The sequence below is a fragment of the Dermochelys coriacea genome, chromosome 11 (assembly GCF_009764565.3).
Source record: "Dermochelys coriacea isolate rDerCor1 chromosome 11, rDerCor1.pri.v4, whole genome shotgun sequence".
Taxonomy (NCBI): domain Eukaryota; kingdom Metazoa; phylum Chordata; order Testudines; family Dermochelyidae; genus Dermochelys; species Dermochelys coriacea.
The window spans coordinates 18,835,041-18,860,107 of NC_050078.2; the positions used below are offsets into that span (position 1 = coordinate 18,835,041).

The 25,067-nt window shown below is 42.9% G+C and overlaps 2 protein-coding genes across 13 annotated transcripts in view; one reads left to right on the forward strand and one right to left on the reverse strand.

Annotated features, from left to right (window-relative positions):
* Positions 1-4,114, forward strand: part of RAB3GAP1 (RAB3 GTPase activating protein catalytic subunit 1) — a 51,593-nt gene extending 47,479 nt beyond the window's left edge. For 6 of the 9 annotated variants that reach the window (XM_038421668.2, XM_043505057.1, XM_043505059.1 and 3 more), the window contains 2 exons: positions 1,419-1,439; positions 2,505-4,114. In XM_038421668.2, the coding sequence (XP_038277596.1) occupies positions 1,419-1,439; positions 2,505-2,747 (264 nt within the window). In that variant the 3' untranslated portion in view covers positions 2,748-4,114. Of the gene's footprint in view, positions 1-81; positions 1,440-2,504 lie in introns of all 9 variants that reach the window. The other 3 variants (XM_038421669.2, XM_043505058.1, XR_006277905.1) reach the window with 2 other exon arrangements.
* Positions 4,115-17,279: 13,165 nt separating this feature from the next.
* ZRANB3 (zinc finger RANBP2-type containing 3) overlaps positions 17,280-25,067 on the reverse strand; it is a 133,135-nt gene continuing 125,347 nt past the window's right edge. For 2 of the 4 annotated variants that reach the window (XM_043505040.1, XM_043505041.1), the window contains one exon: positions 17,413-17,461. In XM_043505040.1, the coding sequence (XP_043360975.1) occupies positions 17,428-17,461 (34 nt within the window). In that variant the 3' untranslated portion in view covers positions 17,413-17,427. Of the gene's footprint in view, positions 17,462-25,067 lie in introns of all 4 variants that reach the window. The other 2 variants (XM_043505037.1, XM_043505038.1) reach the window with 2 other exon arrangements.

The window sequence follows — 25,067 nt, forward strand, 5'->3', positions numbered from 1 at the left end:
TATATTTGCAGTGTGCTGAAAGGTGCAATTGCACATTGATATCCATAGCCTGTTCCTACTTTATATTTTTTTCATTTTCAGGATTTTTACTTACTGCAGTGTTTACCACCTGGATAGCCCTACTAGCCTCTTTGTATCAAACCTTTTCCAGTGTGCCAGTTGTTTTCTTGTTGGCCATAAACTAATTTTAATATCAAACAGATACTAAAGTCCCTTCTAAACTTCTCCCAATTTTTTAAAATGCAGTGGTACATACTAGAAAATAGTATTTGTATTCAGTAGGAGTAACTCCAGTTAGAAGCAGGTTGTATTCACAGGTGCAATCCTGGAATTCTCAAATGAAAGCTGTTTCTTCCTGTTGTTCAGTGTTCTTAAGAATAAGGATTTGTTTTGATTCTTCTTTAGCAATACTACCAAGCATTCAGCAACTCTTATGTTGCCAGCCACATACTGATCTTGTAAGCTGTGGCAATTTTAACTTCTTTTCCCCAAGTCAGAGTGGTGTAACAGTTCTGTTTTTGTTCTCAAATATGTTGTTGAAAGATTACTTATCCAGTGAACTGGGATTATAGAAATGGGCTTTTACTAATTTAACTGATGAAAATAAATCTCTACTTTAACAGGCTGAGATTTGCTAAAAAGATTTTAACTTTGTTGTATCTAATTTTCCCTATGCAACTGAATTCTGCTGCAGATATAACAAATATAGCACTACCCCATCCTGTGGGTATTTCCCCCCCCCCAACTTTTAATCAAAGGCTTCTTTCTTCTATTTACAATTTTTTTTCTTTGAGAAAGGCCCACCTATATATAATGTTGCAAAATGCAATATGGCTACAAAGCATACCTATATGTTGTAATATTGTATGCTCTGCTCCTTGCTGATAGACTTCTGATTAAGTGCAGCATTCAGTAGTTCCAAAACTTCAGCAGAAGTTTCTAATGTTTATTAAAGTTTAATGCTGAAGATATACATAAATTTCAGGCTTTGACTTCTTTCAGGCAGAAATAAGCAAGCTATCTTCCAGCTCTATCTCCCTATGGGGGCATTACTAGTTGAAACATTATTGTTTTTATATATGGGACAAAAATATAGCTTGCTATTAAATAGCAAGTTTCATTTCCAAAAATTATTTCAGCAGCTACTTGTTGGGTAAATAGAACCTGATTGACAGACTTATTATTTACTAAGTTCTGATCCTGGACTCCTGTGCATAAATTGTGTAACAACGTGTGTTATATCTGTTGTGTTCTCAAAATACATGTTTGTCACAATAGCTCTCCTGACAGAAACACTCTTGAATTCAGTATATGCTGTCTTTAAAACAATCTTAAAATCTCTGTCTAACCTTTATAAATTATCTGACTTGCGTTTGTTTCTATCTTTCATCACTGGTTCTCTTCTCATCCCTCTCAAGATGACTGAATCTTCTGATGAGGTAACTAGCTTTTGTCCCTTGTTTTCTGCTCATCTTCCTAGCTTCATGTAAGGGCATAGAGAATAGCTTTTGAGTAGATATAGTATAACAGTTTCATAGGATTTGTACACATCACATACTTTAAACATTAAAAATTATTCTCTCCACTTTCAAACTGGCTTCTGCTCATCCACATATATTTTTGAAATGTAACAAGATGTGAAAAAACAGAGTTTGTAAAAACACTAAACATCTCATGTAATGAAGTTTAAATATGAGAAGTTAATTCTTTATGAAGCAGAGGCTTTTCACAGTGCATCCTGTTTTCATCTGTTAGAAATATGATGGATATTGCCATTGTACTACATATAAACATTATGTTGTTCACTGGTTGGGATCAGCAACATAAAAGCGCTAGCTGTACTGTCTCATTTGCTCTGCCATGGTAGATCAGTTACCCCACTTCTTGGTCAGTAAAAATCTGATATATTGCAGAGTTCTCATTGGGTATGTCTACACAGTAAAGAACCCTGCCCCCACATGTAGGGTCCCAGAGCTTGGGCTTCAGCCTGAGCCCAGCAGTCTAGATAGCAATGAAACGGTCCGAGCCCAAGTTGGCTGACGTGGCCAGCCGCAGATTTTTTGTTGTTGCTGTGCAGACATGCCTATTGAGTCTGGAAATGAAGGACAGGGCAATGATTTTCATGCACTGTAGGACTTGACATGTGTAGTGGCAAAAATACTTCAAGGGGATACTGTCTTTAGACTTTTGTAGCCCCTCTCAGACATGCCTGAATAATAAGGGAAGTATTGTGAGCCCTAACTGAAGAATTAAGCATTTTTCCTATTCATATTTCTTGTCTCCCATGGTGTCAAAAGTTAAAGTGAAAGATGGACTAGCTTTACCAGCTGCATGTATAAGGTGTGTGTGTGTGTGCAATGCTATTCCTTAGTGTCTTACTATGTGCCTACATGTAGCCTTTTGGTGTGTAAATTACCACATTTTGTTTTTTCTCTTTCAAAATAATTTCTCTTGTTGGTGTTAAGAATAACGTGCCCTAAGTGAAGCTTCTGGTTTTGTTTAAGGTTGCCACAATGACTTCACTTGATGACGAACTGAAGAGGTCAGGCTCATCAGATGAACGGAGACTGAATTTAGGAGCAGTTGCAGATTTTCCACCGCCTGCAGGCCGGGAGCTCATTTTACGCATAACTGTACCTCGACCTGCACCTTACTCTAAACCACTGCCTCAGCGTATGTACAGTGTAATCACAAAAGAGGATTTTCGACTTGCTGGTGCCTTTTCAGCTGATACAACATTCTTCTGATGTCACTAGCTTTTAGTTATCTTGTATGTCTTCACAAGTGGAACGCTATTTCTCTCTCTCTCTCTCTCTCTCCACGGAAATAAACTCTGTGGACAAGGAGAGGGAGGGTAATTTGTGATCAAGAATAACTTTTCCTTAAGGAGTGGAACCAGCATCTCCAAGTGATGCCTGCATCAACCCTCATTTCTGATATTTGGGACAGCTCTACAAGTTACTAGACACTTCAACTGTCTAAAAATCTCCCCTCTGTCCAAAGAGTTGTACATTTTTTGCATTAGCTAGTTTAACAATGGATTCGTCATTGGGTTTCGTACAAATACTTCATGTTGGAATTACAGTGCAGTACATGCTGCTTTTCAGTTCCTAATCTAGTCCTACTAAAGTTGTTAGGCAGTCTATTTGAAGTGTAAACATTAAATAGTTGTATTTATTATCATCATATATAAAAAATATAATCTTAAATTCTGGATATTTTTGGTGACTTTTTCACTGAATTCCAGTGGCTGATTTTAAAATACTATTAGTTTGAGCAAAATGTATCTAGAGAAAATTCGGTCTTGTGCTAAACTCTTAACATGAAGTGTTTTCCTGAAAAAAGCCCTGGATTACATGAATTGGGTATCTTTTTCTCTGAACTGCTGAAATGGATATTTTTGGCTATAACAGGGTATATTAAGCCTAAAAATCAAATAGCCTTTAAATTTATCATTTACAATTTTTGAGCTTTTATGTTCTCCTGTCTTGGAAGGAAGCATGCTTCCAACTGCAGTATAGACAGACACGCATTAGCTCTGTTTCAGCTAGTGTGCTAAAAATAGCAGTGGGGCCATGGTGCCTCAGGCTAGCTGCCAGAATACAATCAGTCCCGACTCCCTGGGCACATATTTGGGCGGCTAACCCGAGCCATTGTGGCCACACTGCTTTTTTTTAAGTGCACTAGGTCAAACAGAGCCAAGTCTACTCACGCTGGGAAGCATACTCACAGCTACAGTAAAGAAATACCTTAAATGTGAGACAGCTGGGCCAAAACTATTGTAATCATGATTACTTAAGCAACTTATTGATGCTAATAGATAGCCTAGAGCATGCATCTGTGTTCCTGTTGATCTGGTAATAAAAGTATTATGAATGAAATATGAATCACATGCTGTAAACTGTGCTTGTCAAATACCATGCAACCAGTATAGTTTTAATGTGTGTGTTGATGATTTAAAATAATCCTTTCCTTATTACAACTTGTGTTGGTCTGAATCGGCAAAGGATCATGGCTGCATTGTAAATACATGTCAAAATGGCTGTGAAGCACATAGTTTTGTTGCTTGCACCTATTTCTCTTTGGACACAATACAATAAATCTTAAAATATAATTGGCTATTGAAATTGTTCACTTTACTTGTTTAGTTAAAGTGGTAGTACCTCAGACAATACATGCGGTAGGTATTAATGTACAAGTTGTTTCTGGAACACAATCACTTGCAGTAAGAGCTTAAAATTTTGACAAATAGGGAAGATGCCCATCTTTTCTCTTCATGTGTGAACATCCAGAGGTTTTGGATCTTGACTACTTTTGAAAATTGCACCTCAAGTAGCGAAAGTGCCTAAGGCCCAGATCCTCAAAGGTATTTAGGTGCCTAACTCCCATTCATTTTGTCGTGCATAAATACCGTTTGAGCTTGTCACCTAAGCACACTTTAACCTTTTACTCTGTACCTATTAGAATGTTTTATGGCATGGAAAATTAGATCATGACATTCCTTTTTTGTGAGTATTATTGTAAAACTTAGTGTATTGTATTAGGAACCGGTGTCCCACTGGGCTTAGACCTTATCATAGTAGAAGCGGGGTCTAATAGAACCATACGCAAATAGACCAAATAAGCAACCATATTCCAAGGAATAAGAAAAAGGAGTACTTGTGGCACCTTAGAGACCAACAAATTTATTAGCGCATAAGCTTTCGTGAGCTACAGCTCACTTAGAATCATAGAATCATAGAATATCAGGGTTGGAAGGGACCCCAGAAGGTCATCTAGTCCAACCCCCTGCTCAAAGCAGGACCAAGTCCCAGTTAAATCATCCTAGCCAGGGCTTTGTCAAGCCTGACCTTAAAAACCTCTAAGGAAGGAGATTCTACCACCTCCCTAGGTAACGCATTCCAGTGTTTCACCACCCTCTTAGTAAAAAGTTTTTCCTAATATCCAATCTAAACCTCCCCCATTGCAACTTGAGACCATTACTCCTCGTTCTGTCATCTGCTACCATTGAGAACAGTCTAGAGCCATCCTCTTTGAAACCCCCTTTCAGGTAGTTGAAAGCAGCTATCAAATCCCCCCTCATTCTTCTCTTCTGCAGACTAAACAATCCCAGCTCCCTCAGCCTCTCCTCATAAGTCATGTGCTCTAGACCCCTAATCATTTTTGTTGCCCTTCGCTGTACTCTTTCCAATTTATCCACATCCTTCTTGTAGTGTGGGGCCCAAAACTGGACACAGTACTCCAGATGAGGCCTCACCAGTGTCGAATAGAGGGGAACGATCACGTCCCTCGATCTGCTCGCTATGCCCCTACTTATACATCCCAAAATGCCATTGGCCTTCTTGGCAACAAGGGCACACTGCTGACTCATATCCAGCTTCTCGTCCACTGTCACCCCTAGGTCCTTTTCCGCAGAACTGCTGCCGAGCCATTCGGTCCCTAGTCTGTAGCGGTGCATTGGATTCTTCCATCCTAAGTGCAGGACCCTGCACTTATCCTTATTGAACCTCATTAGATTTCTTTTGGCCCAATCCTCCAATTTGTCTAGGTCCTTCTGTATCCTATCCCTCCCCTCCAGCGTATCTACCACTCCTCCCAGTTTAGTATCATCCGCAAATTTGCTGAGAGTGCAATCCACACCATCCTCCAGATCATTTATGAAGATATTGAACAAAACGGGCCCCAGGACCGACCCCTGGGGCACTCCACTTGACACCGGCTGCCAACTAGACATGGAGCCATTGATCACTACCCGTTGAGCCCGACAATCTAGCCAGCTTTCTACCCACCTTATAGTGCATTCATCCGGCCCATACTTCCTTAACTTGCTGACAAGAATGCTGTGGGAGACCGTGTCAAAAGCTTTGCTAAAGTCAAGAAACAATACATCCACTGCTTTCCCTTCATCCACAGAACCAGTAATCTCATCATAAAAGGCGATTAGATTAGTCAGGCATGACCTTCCCTTGGTGAATCCATGCTGACTGTTCCTGATCACTTTCCTCTCCTCTAAGTGCTTCAGGATTGATTCTTTGAGGACCTGCTCCATGATTTTTCCAGGGACTGAGGTGAGGCTGACCGGCCTGTAGTTCCCAGGATCCTCCTTCTTCCCTTTTTTAAAGATGGGCACTACATTAGCCTTTTTCCAGTCATCCGGGACTTCCCCCGTTCGCCACGAGTTTTCAAAGATAATGGCCAAGGGCTCTGCAATCACAGCCGCCAATTCCTTCAGCACTCTCGGATGCAATTCGTCCGGCCCCATGGACTTTTGCACGTCCAGCTTTTCTAAATAGTCCCTAACCACCTCTATCTCTACAGAGGGCTGGCCATCTCTTCCCCATTTTGTGATGCCCAGCACAGCAGTCTGGGAGCTGACCTTGTTAGTGAAAACAGAGGCAAAAAAAGCATTGAGTACATTAGCTTTTTCCACATCCTCTGTCACTAGCTTGCCTCCCTCATTCAGTAAGGGGCCCACACTTTCCTTGGCTTTGCTAAAGTGCATGCATCTTTGCTAAAGATGCATCCGATGAAGTGAGCTGTAGCTCACGAAAGCTTATGCGCTAATAAATTTGTTGGTCTCTAAGGTGCCACAAGTACTCCTTTTTCTTTTTGTGAATACAGACTAACACAGCTGCTACTCCGATTCCAAGGAATGATGGTCAGAAGCCCTCATGAATTATTCCAGAGCTGGCAATGGACCAGGTTCATATTTGAGAGGGTAACTAGCTAAACTCCGTATTTAGAGGTGAGGAAAGTCTTTCACAGGCCAGTTTTGTGATATAACTTTAACTGATTTTCCATTCCCCTCCCATTTTCCAGGTGCAAGGACCTCCTAAGTTAAGAAATCTTGGTGTGAACTTCTGTACTATACCTTTCCCATATTTTTGAACTAATTCACTTTGCCATGGTACCTGCAAAGTATAGCTAACTTTCTTTTGGGGAGGGAAAAAAAAGGCAAAACCCCTCTGTGTGTGTTTGTATAGTAGTCCCTGGTATCATGTCCTTTTTAAATTTTATTCCTAGCATAGACATCACTGCATTCTGTTCTCCTGAAGGATTTTGTATAAAGCTAGTGTTGAGCAATTACCTTGTTTGTTTGTTTTGGTTCAGTGGCAGTTCTGAAAAATAAAGGGGGGGAGGAATTTCTTTGACCCAAAATTAATTTAAAAAAAAAAATTTGTAAAAAAATTTGATGAATTTCAGGTTGAACAGATTGACCCAGAATGGAGGAGTGGTGACATCTTTTAACTCTTAGTCTAGTGGTTACAGCACTTAGCTAGGGTACATTTTCCCCTCTGTCTGCTATGTAGAAGGTATTTGAACCTCCTACATGACTAGAGAATGCCCTAGCTATTCCATGGTTAATAAATTATTAGAGCAGGGACTAGAACAGAGGTGGGCAAACTATGGCCTGTGGGACTGTCCTGCCCAGCCCCTGAGCTCCTGGCTTGGGAGGCTAGCCCCTGGTCCCTCCCCCACAGCCTCAGTGTGCTGCGCTGCTGGCCCAGGAGAGAGCTGCACTGCGTGGGCAGGGGGACTCCCCTGCAGCGTCTGGGGAGCAAGCAGGCGATGCGGGTGGCAGGAGTGTGGCAGACTCAGGAGGACCATTGGGCAGCTGCACAACCAGCTTCTGTCCGGCTACACAGCTGCCCCTGCTCCTCCTGAGTCCGCCCATGTTTGCAGGGCTGCATTCTGAAAGAGGATTTAGAAGGTGGCTTGTCAGGGGGTGGGGTGGTCAGGGGAGTTGGATGGGTTGGGGGTTCTGAGGTGGGAGGGGGTGGATAGGGTTAGGGGAGGCACAGCCTTCCCTATCCAGCCCTCCATACAGTTTTGGAACCCTAATGTGGCCCTCAGGCCAAAAAGTTTGCCTACCCCTGGACTAGAACATAGGTCTCCCACCTCCAAATTCAGGGGCTCTCAACCCTTCCAGTACCCCTTTCAGGAGTCTGATTTGTCTTGTGTACACCTCAGGTTTCAACCCACTTAAACTACTTGCTTACAAAATCAGATATAAAAGAGAAAAATACCACAGCACACTATTACTGAAAAATTGCTTGCTTTTTCATTTTTACCATATAATTATAAAACAAATTAATTGGAATATAAATATTGTCCTTACATTTCAGTGTATAGTATATAGAGCAGTATAAACACGTCATTGTCTATATGAGATATAAGTTTGTATTGAATTTGTCAGTGTTTTTTATGTTGCCTCTTATAAAACTAGGCAAATATCTAAATGAGTATCCTCTGCGTACCCCTGCTTTAATCAACAGACTAGAGTCATTCTCATGCATTCCCTGGCCCACTGACTATCCACTGTGATATGTAGTGGCAATTCATAGTTATTCATAATTTATACATGGTGGAACAACTTCAAAAGAAGAGACAGAGATCCACACCAGAATTTCCCCAGACTACTAAGCCCCTGACTCACCAGCCTGGGCTCTTTCTCTCACTGCACAGCTGTGACAAGCTGCAAAGCCCTCAAGCCTGCACTTTCACCAGCATTCATACAGGTAGGGACGCATCCAGCTGTAGTTACACGCAGGCTCTCTAACCACCAGCTTCCCAGCCTGGGACCCCAGTACTGTCCTGCCCTGGTCAAATCTGGCCAGTATACAGGTTTAATACCTGGTCTGCTCTCCATCAATGGGAAGAGAACAATGCACACTTGTGGTAACCAAGCAGAGATTTCCCCCAAGCACTTCAGTGAAAGATCACTGGTTTAGATTAAAACAAAATAAGTTTAACTAGAGAAGGATGGATTTTAAGTGATAGCAAACAGATGAAAGCAGATTACTTAGTACATAAACTGAGCTTAACATATGGTGATAAACAGGCTGGCAGATTCTTAAGGCTGCCTTGGGCTCTGCAGGTTGGGTTTTCTAGGTTTTAATCTACAGATTCGAAATCCCTCTACCCTGGGACCATCACTTCTCACAGTTCAGTCCTTGTTCCTCAGTTGTTTCTAGGTGTGTTGTAGGGAGAGCGAGGTCTCCTCATGATGTATTTTCCCCTCCTCCCCCTTATATCTTCTTCCCTTTTGCTAGAAAGCTCTTTTGCTGTGACCTGGGTCAAACAGTTCCCATTGTGTAGTGCTATCTCTGAGAGGTTTCTGTTGTACACAGTTCCTGGGGTAATTGCTATGCTTGTGTGCATTTCCTCAATGAGCCATTAACATTGTTTGACCTTTTTACTATGTACCTGTGAGGCAGCTTGTGGGTATTTTCAACTTCACAACATGTTTCAGTAACACATACATAGCCAAACTTCACATACGACAATAGCACATGCAATCCAGCGAGATATTAATGTCTAGCAGCTCAAGACTTTTAGAATACCACCTCACACCGCATACTTTGTACAAAACATATCCTAATGACATGACAGTGGTGAACACTGAGGTGCCATGGTGTCACACCAATTTCACTTCCTTCGCCACATCAAGCAGAGGAGGGAACACCTGGCTTTAGAACACCTCATTTCCTGTCTCCAGTAGCCTGATTTCATTTTGGTAGCTTTTTGGTGCACATTTCCACCTGCAGGAGCATCTGCACTCCTGACCAGTTCTTTGAAATAGTCCAATACCAGCTATTAAGCCTAAACCTGTAGGACTTATTCCCTATCAGACACATCCTCTCTTTCGTCCTCCATACTAACCCTCCTTCCCTGAAATGGCGGCCTCATTTTATCTAGCTTTAAGTATAGTGTGAGTATATTGCAGAGAATTCTCATTTGGATGTCTACACAGCAAAGAAAAACCCATGGCTGGCCCATGCTGTTTAGTTGCTGTGTAGACTTCTGGGCTTGGGCTGGAACCAAAGATTGTACTGAAGTAAATCTTTAATATACGCTAGTTCAGTATCCTTACTTGGCATAGCCTCTTCTGCATTAATGTTCTGTTTATCTTTTTACAGGCACCTTCTGCATATCATGTTTTAATCTACTCTAGCAGCTCCCACCACTACCATGCTTTCTGAATTAGATTAATCTTCTTACAGCATAGAAGCAAAAGCTTTTTGTAAAAAATCAGATTGCAATATACAGTATGTGCATTACTTTTCTTGTGATAATTTGCCAAGTCCATTCAATTTTTGTAAGCTGTATAAATGAGTGCTACATGATTTTTTTGAAATGCGCCTTAGCCAGTCACGCATGATCATCTTACCCTAAGTTGGCGAAACTTTTGTCGCTCAGGGGTGTGAAAAAAAAAATGAGCGACATAAATACCTTGGGGGGAGATGCTTGCCCTCCGACATAGCTACCGCCACTCGTTGAGCTGGTTATATTACGTTGATGGGAGAGCTCTCTCCCATCGGTATAACGTGGCGACACGAGCGCTGTTACAGCTTGCTGCTGTAAGCTTGCAAGTGTAGACATGGCCTTAGTTTGTACTGACTTCTCTAGTGCTTTTTAGGTAGCCTGTTGTAAAACTAGACAAATATCTGGATGAGCTGATGTACCCCCAGCAGTACAGGTACCCCTGGTTGAGAACCACTGCACCAGAGGTAGGGATGAGCCTGCATAAGTGACATTGTTTAATGCTGCAACATAAGAGGCAAGCAATATGAAAGAAATGCTAATAAGCTGGAAAAGCACTTACCCAGGATTTATTTTTCTATCTTGACATCAGCAGTAGTTCTCTATCCATACTCTTGAGTAGGCTGAAAGATCTGTGGAGAGAGTTTTAGACTATAGAGGAGTATTCCACCTTATTAAGGACCTGCCACTAAGAATGCATCCGATGAAGTGAGCTGTAGCTCACGAAAGCTTATGCTCAAATAAATGTTAGTCTCTAAGGTGCCACAAGTACTCCTTTTTCTTTTTAAGATAGAGCAGAGATCCCTGCGTCAGCTGCACTCAGTCACAGCTCCATGGCTGCTTTCCTTTTTTATTATTTGAATCACTCTTCCTACTTGAGGAGTGGCGAAAGCACAGAGAAGGCAATTTGGTTAGGCACAGTATTTGTTTCCAGTGATATGAGGTCTCAATCTGTAGAGAGTCCCATCTTTGTTTTGACTGCATGAGAAGTGGTCCAGCTGGGGTGACTTAGTTCTTTGGTTATCACATGGAATATGTCTTGGTTCAAGGGGGGTTCTGAATTGTCTATAGCAGCTTTTGTGTTCACTCTCCTCTTTATGCAGATCAGAATGCTTAAGATTAGGTAAGCTTCTGCCCAGGAGAGCATCTATACCACTTCAGTGTGTAGACCTGAGCTCCTTTTGCTCCCTTCGTGATTTGTGTATGCCAAAGGCATTGTGCTGATTGTACTACAATGTGGTCTTTTCTCAGGTCATCCTGGTAGCGTAGGACAGCGAACCTGATCGTTCATTTCAAGAAGGCTGATAAGTAGGACTCTTTCAACTTGATCACATACCCTTTGCATTATGGTGTTTCGGGGCACTTTCCTTCCTGATAGGCTGGCATCCATGGTTAGGATTTTGCAGTCCCAGACTGTAAATGGAGTATTCTACAATTATGGGTGGTTTCCACCAGCAGATCACTGTTGATGGTATCCTCACTTATGTCTACAAAAGAATTTCTTGCTGCAAATGGATTCCAAGGCTTTGAGAATCCTTGAAGCTCACTTATGTACAGTCTCTCTGCATAAGGACCGAAAGACCTACAAGCCATAACTAAACATGCAGGTAAGTTTTGCTCAGGTCCACTGGCATAGGAGGGTCCCTTGGGTTGACTGCAGAGTTTCCATCCTGAATTTCATTATCTTGGTTCATTCTGGTTTTTTTAAATCTTATGGATGAAAAAGATGGAGGTAGAGCCCCGAGCACCATTTTTTCTTGAGGGATAGATAGATGTGAGATCGGTTTCAGAGTAGTTTGATTCAAGGTTGGAGAGGGAATGGAAAAGGGATGTGGAGGAACCTGTAGCAATATTCTTCAGATCCTGAGGAGTCAGGGCTCCAAGAATGGGATATCATATCCGTATTTCTGGACAGAGGCAGGTCTGCCTGGACTGGAAGGATGGATTGGGCCCATTCATTGATCTGGACTTTCCTCTGGTGTATCAAGGTCCTAGCTCCTGGAATAAGGGGAGTCCTTCTCTGGTACTCTTTTGTTTGAAGTAGAAATGAAAAAAGTTCCTGCCCTTATACAAGGGCTTCTTGAAGTTTGCTGGGTCAAATGCTTCAGTTTAACCACCTTATTTGGGTACAACCTTATTAAGCCTTTTTTCAAACAGGATTTCATCCTAGAATTTTGAGGCACAGAGAATTTACTATGCGTAATAAGGCACTTCTTGGCATTCTGCTGCTCTGTTTGGTTGCCTCCACCATACTTGCACAGGGAAGTACAAGGGGAGAGGAAGATCAACTTGGCAGGTGATCCTCTTTGGTGAATGATCCCAAAAAAGTCATCTCCTAGGTTGGGGGAGGGGGTTAAAGAATATTACTCACTGCTATTGCCCCCATATTTTGCTTTAAAAAGCTAGAGAGAGAGCACATCATTTCAGTACTGCTGCTTTGTTTGCTAGTAGTTGAAAGCTCAATTAAGCTGCAGTGAAGACAAAATTCCAGCATTTGATAAACAAGGCAGTTTCTATACCAGCCAAACATTTATCTTCTGTGCCACGCTTTCTGAATTAATCTTATTACACAGAAGCAACAGCTTTTGTAACACAAAGTTCAATAGTGTATTAACCAATTCTTTTTTCTCTATGGGTAATTTAGAGAGGCCATGTAGTTCTTGTCTATGCTGTGTAACATGACAGCAACTTAGCACCCACTATCATCAAACTTTTGTGTGTGAACAATTAAAAAACCAAGTCTCTTGAAAACTTTAAACTGAAATATTTTTATTGTATTTTAATGATGAATATCCCTGTATCCTTTCTAAGCATCTCTGGCTGTAACACAAGACAGCCTCTTGCAAAGGCTTCTCCATACCAGAACCTAATTTTCAGTCAGGTACTTGATGTTACTCATGATCTCTCCCTCTCTCTGATGGCAGTATCTTCCTTCTTTGGCATTTTAAACTTCACTTGGGTCTCAGCTGGAGTTTGATTTTTGCTATAACTAATTCTATTTGACATAGAGTAGTCATTTTCCCTGAATCAGAGTGCTGTTTTTCTCTCCATGTATCAGTTTTCCATTACTTTACTGTTTCAGATTTTTTCCTCCATATTGTTTATTGGTTATACTAAGCAATTTTTGTTATACTCTCAGGTACTTGCAGGAAGAGAGGTGCAGCCCAAATTTCTCTCACAGGGACAGAGGCCATGATCAAGATGTTTTTTCTCTCAATTGGAAACTGTGACTGGTTTTATGGCAAAGTATAAGTTTACCTGTGCACAAATGAACTTATTGTGGCAAACCAATCTCAAAAAGAAAGGCCACACTATTATATTATTCTCTGCTGACTGACTACTGTTTCTAAGGTGGATGGCTCAGTGCTGGGACTTGTCCTGCTTCACCCTCTTCTCTCATTCCACAGTACATGCCCTGCTGTTACTGAGAAAAGGACAAAATATATCATTTCATAAGGCTCATGAATAGCTTCCACAGTGGCGATTTATTCAGCTTTTGCTCCTTGTGCTACACAATCAGACCCATCTCTTCTCCCTCTCATCTTCCTGACCATGGAAGCTGTGCATGTGCAGTAATCTTCCACCCATGTGAAAGAACCTTAGACAGCAGCCAATCTGAAACAGGAACCACTTCTGCTTGTGGTCACGCTGCCATAACACAAGTCTCTGAGGAGGCTGAACACATTTCTGAGGGCTTCAAGTATGGTGCGGACATTCATAAAACCACTAGGAACATGTTGCAATGATGTACTGTGACTATGACTCCAGGTGCTTCTAGCCGGGGGTGTATGATTTCTAAACAGCTGAATGAAGAGAGATGTTTTTAACCCTTACCACAGCCTATATGACTCCATGTCCAAGTACTTCTCCCTTTCCCACCAAACTACAGCCCCATCTCCCTCAGATAAAATGGAACTCCTCACAGTTGGTCTAGCAGACTGACAACCTTACTTTCCCCTTCCCCACCTCCTCTACTACTTTCCTGCATAGGGAAAGGAAGGAGTAGTTCTGTTTCAGTAACAGTGAAGCAGCAGAAGTAAGAAAGGCAGACTGGCTTTCTCAGAGTACAATTTGAAACACTTTCAAAATTCAATAAAATGTCAAGTGAGATTCAATTGAGGAGGTGTTTTATGGCTTCCATATCCATTATGTGTTAGAACTGGGCTTTAAATTATTCTGAGTTTTTAGATAATGTGGCCAGCTTCACTTTAATATGAGAACCTGGTGGCCCTGTTTTCCTATGACACATTGCCCTCCCTTCTTGGGCTATGATGCTAGGTACAGAGGCTGATTTTTCTCTTCGAGTAAATACCAGAATTACTACACTAAAACCAGTTTGCCCCACCTTTATTTAATAAAAAAAAAATCCTATAACATGATACTATTGTATACCCTCCCCAAGACTGACTGCTACCCATAAGCCTGACAAGCTAAACCTTTACAGATTAGAGAACATTCAATTAATTTTTGATAAGTATAGTATTAAAGTAGATATTAAAAAGAAGTGTAAGCACCTGAAAAGCTAGGTAGGATTTAATGCTATAGCTTAAGTCTAACAATATTGCCTGTGGCTCACAGACTGGATATTAAATAACTGAATTCTGAGATAGGGAACAAAACCCCTGCTTTTGTGTCTACCTCAGTTATTTGTCCCCTCTTGCTAGCAATTTCTGGTGGTCTAAAATTTAATCTGTTACAGCTTGTGCTATGGGTCTGAAAGGAAACTAAGAATTTTGGCTTTCAGTACCTCCCCTTCTCATAGATAAAATAAAGGTCTAGCCAGGAGCTGATCACTTTCACTGGTTTTGTTTTCCAGGAATGAATGGGGAGACTGCCACAGCAGCACAAACCCTAAGCAGTTTATAGATAATAACCTGGCAGTTACATTTGTAATATATTCAAGCTCCCCTCGGGCTAGTTTTATCCAGCTTTGGGAACAGTCTCATCCATGGTTTTACACTTTAGTGCACACATATGGAAGTCTTTCCACTCTCCTCCCTTTACTTCCTCACCATTCATGAACTTCACTATATATCCAACCAACAATGGCCAGATTTTAGACAGAGGTACTACATGACTGTCTCTTGGCAGGGGCACATAAAACCACCTTCACCATGCTCCCAGTAGTTCATAGTGGGCCAGAGTTGAGCTGCACATGTGTGACACTCCCCAGGGTACAGCCTGAACTGCTGTATTTCTTCAGCTCAGCAGTCTGTGGTGCCTTTTACACTGCTTTATTGTGAACAGCCACTACTCCCGGTCCTACTCATACATAGCCACTAGCGTGTAAAATTGCTCCCAGCGGAATACATGAATGCTCTCCCAACCACTCATGAATTACATATAGAGTGGCACCTACAAATTCTTAGTCCCAGTCTTGTTCCCCAGAAATTTGCATCTCGCACTGCACCATATTCTCCTGGCCAGTGCAAGCTCATTGATGGTGCAGCATTCCAATACTGGGGAATGATTAGGAATAAGTCCTACTTAACTCATGATATTGTGGAAATTATGGCTCCTGCAACATTAGGCTTCCACTGCAGTTTGAACCAGGGCAAACCCGCTGTGCACAGGGCTGACAATGGGAGCCTGGCCACCCCTGAGCTGAGAACAGGAACCCTTGCTCTCAGCCCCAGGCAGCCAACAGCGGAAAATCGCAGAAAAGTGATAATGGACCTTATTAAACACAAATAATAAGGCCCATTGTTACTTTTTCACTATTTTCCATGGCTTCTCTGCAACTCAGCTGCAATTTTTGCACAATCATCCCGTGATTCAAGTAGTACCTTAATTATGCACCAGGCTTGTATTCTCAAGTAGATGTTCCCCAACACTTAATCCAAACAAGTCTCTTCCCCTAAGCTGCAACAATTCACAGGCTAGGTTTCCTTTACAGGCAGGCACCTCTCCCCCAATTTAATGTTCTTCAGGTATGCGTTGATGCCATGAGCAGAGAGGTTGGAGGAGGAGAGAAAGGGGTCGTGTGAAGGTCATGGTCTTTCATTTTTTCACCTTCCTCTCTTTGAGGATTACCACCCCCCACTGGGGTGTGGATGAACAGTCCCCGGTGTACATGAGATTTGAATGGTCTCTGGGATGAAATGTAAATTTCTTGTTTACATCTCCCTCCCCCACTGGAGAATGGACAGTTAAGCAGGTAATGACCTTATAGCACCTTGCTGGCATGCTAGTATGTCTATCTCTGAGAAATTGGTTTGTGGGCATTACCCAGAACTAGATCATCAGTAACAATCATATAGAAAAATCTCATAATTTTACATGGCAGTGTTCTTGCACACATTTCAACAGGATAATAATATTCAGCAGATTATGAGTTTGCAAATGATACCTCAAAAGGCATACTTTGTACAAAATGTATCATAAACATATAAAAGTGGTGAACAGGGTGTCACTGCTCTACTTCATCACCAGACTGGTCCAGCCCAAAGGCTCATTTTAAACAGTAGATTTTCTAACTCAACATTGCATTTAATCATAGAATATCAGGATTGGAAAGGACCTCAGGAGGTCATCTAGTCCAACCCCCTGCTCAAAGCAGGACCTGTCCCCAATTTTTGCCCCAGATCCCTAAATGGCCCCCTCAAGGATTGAACTCACAACCCTGGGTTTAGCAGGCCAATGCTCAAACCAGTGAGCTATCCAGCATACAACCGCTCCTTCCCCACTTCATCCCTTATTTAAAATAATTTAGCAGCCTCAGAAAATTGTTACTATAACTAAGATGCGCAGTTATCTGTTATTCACAATTCAATGTATTTTTCAAATGTAGTACAGAGAACAAAAAACGCACCAGCATGAATTTGCTGGCAGAGTCATCAATTGTAATAATTTGCTACATACCAACAATGTTGATTTCAGAAGAAAAAATAGCCAGAGATAGTAACTATAAAACGACTTATGTCTTCAGCAACCTCAACCTGCCACTAGGAAAGAGGATGCGTTTTCCCTCGAGTTGCTGACAGTAGCACTAAATCTTCACAAGAAGATTTTCTTTTATCACTTGCTGCCTACCCAACAGTTAAAAACAAACAATACCTTGCATTTCCTGTTAGAGAACTGTCTAAGCCACACATGGGTGATTCAAAATAGGTTCCACTAATTGTCTTATGCTTTGGCTTGTTTAGGAAAAGTGGCTGAATTTAGTTCTGGTTTAGCTAGTAACCAACCTAAATGCAACCACTTTTCCTAGTTTGGCAATCATGTTAGTGTCTGCACCTGATTATTGAATGCAGCTGTTTTTAATGAGCTGGCACACAAACAGGCCACAAACACACACATACCTTGTAAACACTTTCCAGGGATACGAAAACGATATCCAGGGTCTCTGCGATTCACCAAACTAAGTCCTGCAACACCTTGAAGTCACCCAGTCAGACAGATGTAGAAGGGTTCACTGCTTCATCAGGGGAGGATGGAGAGATTGCATTAGAGACTAGTATGTTTTATCCTTTGCAAGTGATGCCCTTCCTCAGTTTCCTCTTCTTGCTTCTACAGTATTTGAGTCTACACTACTTGGCCTAAACTCCATCTCTTGTGGGGGGATCCAGCTCTGGAGACAGTAGATAATGCAGACCTTTTAGAGCAGGGGTGGGCAAACTTTTTGGCCAAGGGCCACATCAGGGTTCAAAACTGTATGGAGCTCACGGGGCCCGCCAGCAGCCCCGACCCTGGACTTATGCCATGTGGGATGAGCTGGCAGCTCTGCCCCGCCCCTGCTGCACTGGATGGCAGGGCAGCCTGGCCACACCTCTCCACAGTGGGCAGCTGGGAACCCGGGGGATGGCCTTTAGCACACAGCTGAGCTGGGCCACAGCTGTGTGCTAACTGGGCCGCATGCGGCCTGTGGGTGGAGAACTGCTGGCTTAGAGAAAGATCCGAACATAGAGCGTTGCTCTGAAGTATGTCCCTCTCCTAGACAGAGTAGGCAGTGAACGCGCCTGTCATTAACAGATGGACAGGGTTTGAATTCTGGAGATTTAGCTTCTGCCATAGTGCTATTGCCCCTGTACAAAGAGGAAGGGTATCTGGGTCTAGCCTAAATGAAAATATCTAAGCAAAACTTTTTTTCAGGTTTTTATTAGCCAATGGGCAATAACTAAGGCTAAGATTTAGTCATGGGTATTTTTAGTAAAAGTAACGGACAGATCACAGGGCAATAAGCAAAAATTCACGGCCCTGTGACCTGTCCATGACTTTTATTATAAAGCCCTGACTAAATCTAGGGTGTTCTGGGGGTGCTACTAGCTCTGGGAGGGTGTATGGGGGCCTCCGGGGCACCTGCTGGTGCTTGTGGGAGGGGCTCTGGAGAGCCCGCTGGTGCTCCGGGGGTGGTGCTCCAGGGCGCATGCTGGTGCTTGGGGGATGGTGCTCCAGGGCACCCGCTGGTGCTCTGGGACGCCCGCTGATACTTTGGGGGAGGGGGCTCCAGGGAGCCTGTTGTTGCTGAGGTCGGCAGCCCGGAACTGCCGCTGCCACTACTGGATGCGAGGGGGAGGAGGGGGGAAAATGGGAAGCCTGGGATGACCTCTGTTGCTGGGGGTGTCAGTGGGGCTGGCCTCGGGGCCACCCAAGCTGCTCTGCCAGCCCTGGGGTCAAGTGCACCAGCAAGCTGCAGAAGTCACAGAGGTCCTGGAAAGTCACGGAATCCGTGACCTCTGTGACAGACTTGCAGCCTAAGCACTAGCTACTTAACTATAACAACTAACTACTAATTAGCTAACACTTGCCAGCGTGCAGAGAAGATGGACACTGCAGGGGCTCTTTTTTTGCTGCCATTGGTGGTAAGAAAGAATTGAGGGATGGTTGGGCCTGCTCATCCCTTTATGCTCTGGGAAGGGGTGCGTGAGAGCACATGTAGGGCACAGGCGAGCCTGCAACTGACAATGCTGGCCAAAAGAATCCAATCTTATGGGGTAAATGCCTGGGGTACATGCTCATCGAGAGTGGATTCCATGCAGACAATCACTAGAAGAAGCATATTGTTACATCATCATCAAAATATAATGGACGAAGGGAAAAAGTAGTAAGAGCAGCTAAACTTACAAAAAATATATCCTGTTTTCATGCAAATATCTTAGCTCAGCGTTTCTCAAATGTGGCCACCAGCAGATTTTTTTGAGGCCATGACAGCCTCCAAAACGCCCCAACAATCGCTGAGATGTTAAGTATTAAAGTTACCTTATAAACCCCATAAATCATAATGCGCACTCATTCCCTTCTAAATATTACGGTACGGTACAGTGCAGGCAGAGCTGAACTACATAGGTGGAGTTTTCTTTCAAGTCACAAAGCGTATTCATTGGCTAATCACTATGTTTACATCTCATGCCACTGTAGCTCCGTAAGCAGCTACTAGCCAACGTCATCATCGGCAAGATTACTATGTGGTGTTTGGGTAGGTTGACACTGTTCATGGCAGAAAGTGAAAGAGTTAAAAACGCAAATGGATATCAGAAAAGTTTTTCAAAATATCAGTGCCAGAAAAGGACCTTGAATATGATAGAGAGATGTCCCAGAAGAGCCACCTACTGCTAAGAAAAGCAGAACATGGAAGGAAGAAAAACAAATATTTCAGGACCAGTGTGAAACACAGCTGCTTGTGTTTCTGAAGCCATCTGATTCAATTTCCAAGCAAGTTGCCATGTACCCTTTTTGTAAGAAAGAAATTAATCAAATTAAAATTTATGCAATGTAACGTCATTATAGCACTCATGCAGGGAAAGTTGAACAGAATTACCATGGTGAGTGTCAGAGGCGCAAGCTGTTAAATGATTAAAAAAACGAGCTCAAAAGACAACAGTGAGGGCTCAGAGGTTTTTTTTTTTTTAATAAAGTGGATTAGATAAGGGTGGCTACTTTTAAAGTTGCTCTACTTTTAGAGAAAGCAAGAAAACCATTCAGCGATAGAGAACTCAAAGAAAAGCGTTCTGGCTGTACAACTGGAAAATATGCATCAGAGATATACTACTGAGCAACAACATGTGATGGAGGAGTACAAGTGATCTGCTGAATTTTCTAGAAAAAGAACTAGCTAAAAAAGTCACAGTGGGCCCTTTCTACAACCTTTGCTCCTATGAGAGCCTTGTCACAAGGAATCCCAAGGTAATTGTATGTGTTTGCATTTTTGACTGCGATTGCCATTGTTTGTCTGAAGATGTTTTATGTCAGGTGAGCCTCACTGATTGGCCAACTGGCAAACCCATTTTTGAATGTGTTCAGGCAAGAATGCAATAGTGCCGTGTTAGCTTTGACAGTCTGTGCGGCTTGACAGCTGATGGGACAGCGGCCCTGCAAGGCACACGAATAGGGGAGCTGAACTCAGAAACTTTTTGTTTCACAGTTTTGCCCACCAAGAAGTACTTGCCAGCAAGGCTTCAATGAAAAGTATGGATGAGATTGAATCTGTAGTGAAAAAGTACATCAATGCCAGTGGTGTCAATAAGGGGAGATTTGCAACTCAGTGCAAAATGGGCTGAGACACACCTAAAGTGCTTCTGAATTACAACCTGGTCTGCTGGCTTAGTTTTAATGACAGTGTACAGAGGCTGCTTGAGCTGCGGGAAGAGCTTGTTGAGGCTTTGAACACAGTTTCACCAGAACTATCCCAAAAGCTACAAAATCCAGAAGTACATGATTTTTTTTGCTATTTTTGAAAGAGTTTTTACCAAAGCTTGCTTCCTTGAACAGGAGTTTCAGAAACCTTACCTAATGATATTTGACAGAACTGAAGTAATTAATACATTCAGAATGATGATCACTGACATCATCCAGCACCTACAGGAGGAACAGGACTCTACAGTTTTTTATCAGCTTAGTCAGTTTCTCAGCTGTCAGGATGAGAATGTGCAGTGAAAGGTCAGCTTAGCTGTAACTGAATACCTGAGTATCCTCTTGGAGGATCTTGAAAATTGTTTCAGGAAAGTAAAACTATTTCCCCATGTTATTTCTCCCCCCCATCCCACCCCCCACCGTTCCTCAGATGTTCTTGTTAACTGCTGGAAAAGGCCTACCTTGCTTGTCACCATGAAAGGTTTTCCTCCTTTCTCCCCCCTGCTGCTGGTGATGGCTCATCTTAAGTGATCACTCTCCTTACAGTAAAAAGAAAAGGAGTACTTGTGGCACCTTAGAGACTAACAAATTTATTAGAGCATAAGCTTTCGTGAGCTACAGCTCACTTCATCGGATGCATTTGGTGGAAAAAGCAGAGGAGAGATTTATATACACACACACACGCACACAGAGAACATGAAACAATGGGTTCATCATACACACTGTAAGGAGAGTGATCATTTAAGATAAGCCATCACCAGCAGCGGGGGGGGGGGGGAGGAGGAGGAAAACCTTTCATGGTGACAAGCAAGGTAGGCTAATTCCAGCAGTTAACAAGAATATCAGAGGAACAATGGGGGGTGGGATGGGAGGGAGAAATACCATGGGGAAATAATGTTTTTTCCACCAAATGCATCCGATGAAGTGAGCTGTAGCTCACGAAAGCTTATGCTCTATTAAATTTGTTAGTCTCTAAGGTGCCACAAGTACTCCTTTTCTTTTTGCGAATACAGACTAACACGGCTGCTACTCTGAAACATGGGGAAATAGTTTTACTTAGTGTAATGACTCATCCATTCCCAGTCTCTATTCAAGCCTAAGTTAATTGTATCCAGTTTGCAAATTAATTCCAATTCAGCAGTCTCTCGTTGGAGTCTGTTTTTGAAGCTTTTTTGTTGAAGTATAGCCACTCTTAGGTCTGTGATCGAGTGACCAGAGAGATTGAAGTGTTCTCCAACTGGTTTTTGAATGTTATAATTCTTGACGTCTGATTTGTGTCCATTCATTCTTTTACGTAGAGACTGTCCAGTTTGGCCAATGTACATGGCAGAGGGGCATTGCTGGCACATGAAAGGACTGAAGGTAAAAAATCCATTACAATCTACATACCACACAGACTATGCTGACAGCTTGTGCCACACACTCTCAAAGAAACTGCGGAACCACCTGATCAACATCCTCTACAGCAAACAGGGAAAGATTAAGAATGAGCTCTCAAAACTGGATACTCTCATAAAGAACCAACCTTCCACACAAACTTCCTCGTGGCTGGACTTTACAAAAACTAGACAAGCCATTTACAACACACACACACTTTGCTTCTCTACAAAAGAAAAAGGACACTAAGCTATCTAAACTACTATATGCCACAAGGGGCCACAACAATGGTTCCCGTAACCCACCCAGCAATATTGTTAATCTATCCAACTATACTCTTAGCCCAGCAGAAGAATCTGTCCTATCTCGGGGCCTCTCCTTTTGCCCCTCCACCCCCACGAACATGATACAGTTCTGTGGTGACCTAGAATCCTATTTTCGACGTCTCAGACTCAAGGAATATTTCCAACACACCTCTGACCAACATATTAACCCACAGAGACCTTCCTGCCAACACTACAAAAAGAAGGATTCTGGGTGGACTCCTCCTGAAGGTCGAAACAGCAGCCTGGATTTCTACATAGACTGCTTCCGCCGACGTGCACGAGCTGAAATTGTGGAAAAGCAGCATCGCTTACCCCATAACCTCAGTCATGCAGAACACAGTGCCATCCACAGCATCAGAAACAACTCTGACATCATAATCAAAAAGGCTGACAAAGGAGGTGCTGTCGTCATCATGAATAGGTCGGAGTATGAACAAGAGGCTACTAGGCAGCTCTCCAACACCACTTTCTACAAGCCATTACCCTCTGATCCCACTGAGAGTTACCAAAAGAAACTACAGCATTTGCTCAAGAAACTCCCTGAAAAAGCACAAGAACAAATCCGCACAGACACACCCCTGGAGCCCCGACCTGGGGTATTCTATCTGCTACCCAAGATCCATAAACCTGGAAATCCTGGACGCCCCATCATTACAGGCATTGGCACCCTGACAGCAGGATTGTCTGGCTATGTAGACTCCCTCCTCAGGCCCTTCGTTACCAGCACTCCCAGCTATCTTCGAGACATCACTGACTTCCTGAGGAAACTACAGTCCATTGGTGATCTTCCTAAAAACACCATCCTAGCCACTATGGATGTAGAAGCCCTCTACACCAACATTCCACACAAAGATGGACTACAAGCCGTCAGGAACAGTATCCCCGATACTGTCACGGCTAACCTGGTGGCTGAACTTTGTGGCTTTGTCCTGACCCATAACTATTTCACATTTGGTGACAATGTATACCTCCAAATCAGCGGCACTGCGATGGGTACCCGCATGGCCCCACAGTATGCCAACATTTTTATGGCTGACTTAGAACAACGCTTCCTCAGCTCTCGTCCCCGAATGCCCCTACTCTATTTGCGCTACATTGATGACATCTTCATCATCTGGACCCATGGAAAAGAAGCTCTTGAGGAATTCCACCATGATTTCAACAATTTCCATCCCACCATCAACCTCAGCCTGGAGCAGTCCACACAAGAGATCCACTTCCTGGACACTACGGTGCTAATAAGCGATGGTCACATAAACACCACCCTATATCGGAAACCTACTGACCGCTATTCCTACCTACATGCCTCTAGCTTTCATCCAGATCATACCACTCGATCCATTGTCTACAGCCAAGCGCTACGATATAACCGCATTTGCTCCAACCCCTCAGACAGAGACAAACACCTACAAGATCTCTATCATGCATTCCTACAACTACAATACCCACCTGCTGAGGTGAAGAAACAGATTGACAGAGCCAGAAGAGTACCCAGAAGTCACCTACTACAGGACAGGCCCAACAAAGAAAACAACAGAACGCCACTAGCCATCACCTTCAGCCCCCAACTAAAACCTCTCAAACGCATCATCAAGGATCTACAACCTATCCTGAAGGACGACCCATCACTCTCACAGATCTTGGGAGACAGACCAGTCCTTGCTTACAGACAGCCCCCCAATCTGAAGCAAATACTCACCAGCAACCACACACCACACAACAGAACCACTAACCCAGGAACCTATCCTTGCAACAAAGCCCGTTGCCAACTCTGTCCACATATCTATTCAGGGAATACCATCATAGGGCCTAATCACATCAGCCACACTATCAGAGGCTCCTTCACCTGCGCATCTACCAATGTGATATATGCCATCATGTGCCAGCAATGTGCCCCTCTGCCATGTACATTGGCCAAACTGGACACTCTCTACGTAAAAGAATGAATGGACACAAATCAGACATCAAGAATTATAACATTCAAAAACCAGTTGGAGAACACTTCAATCTCTCTGGTCACTCGATCACAGATCTAAGAGTGGCTATACTTCAACAAAAAAGCTTCAAAAACAGACTCCAACGAGAGACTGCTGAATTGGAATTAATTTGCAAACTGGATACAATTAACTTAGGCTTGAATAGAGACTGGGAATGGATGAGTCATTACACAAAGTAAAACTATTTCCCCATGGTATTTCTCCCTCCCACCCCACCCCCCACTGTTCCTCTGATATTCTTGTTAACTGCTTAATTAGCCTACCTTGCTTGTCACCATGAAAGGTTCCCCCCCCCCCCGCTGCTGGTGATGGCTTATCTTAAGTGATCACTCTCCTTACAGTGTGTATGATAAACCCATTGTTTCATGTTCTCTGTGTGTGTGTGTGTGTGTATATAAATCTCTCCTCTGCTTTTTCCACCAAATGCATCCGATGAAGTGAGCTGTAGCTCACGAAAGCTTATGCTCTAATAAATTTGTTAGTCTCTAAGATGCCACAAGTACTCCTTTTCTTTTTGCGAATACAGACTAACACGGCTGCTACTCTGAAACCTCTCCTTACAGTGTGTATGATAAAACCCATTGTTTCATGTTCTCTGTGTGTGTATATATAAATCTCCTCACTGTATTTTCCACCAAATGCATCCGATGAAGTGAGCTGTAGCTCATGAAAGCTTATGTTCAAATAAATTTGTTAGTCTCTAAGGTGCCACAAGTACTCCTTTTCTTTTTGCTAACTTTGGATGTTACCCTTC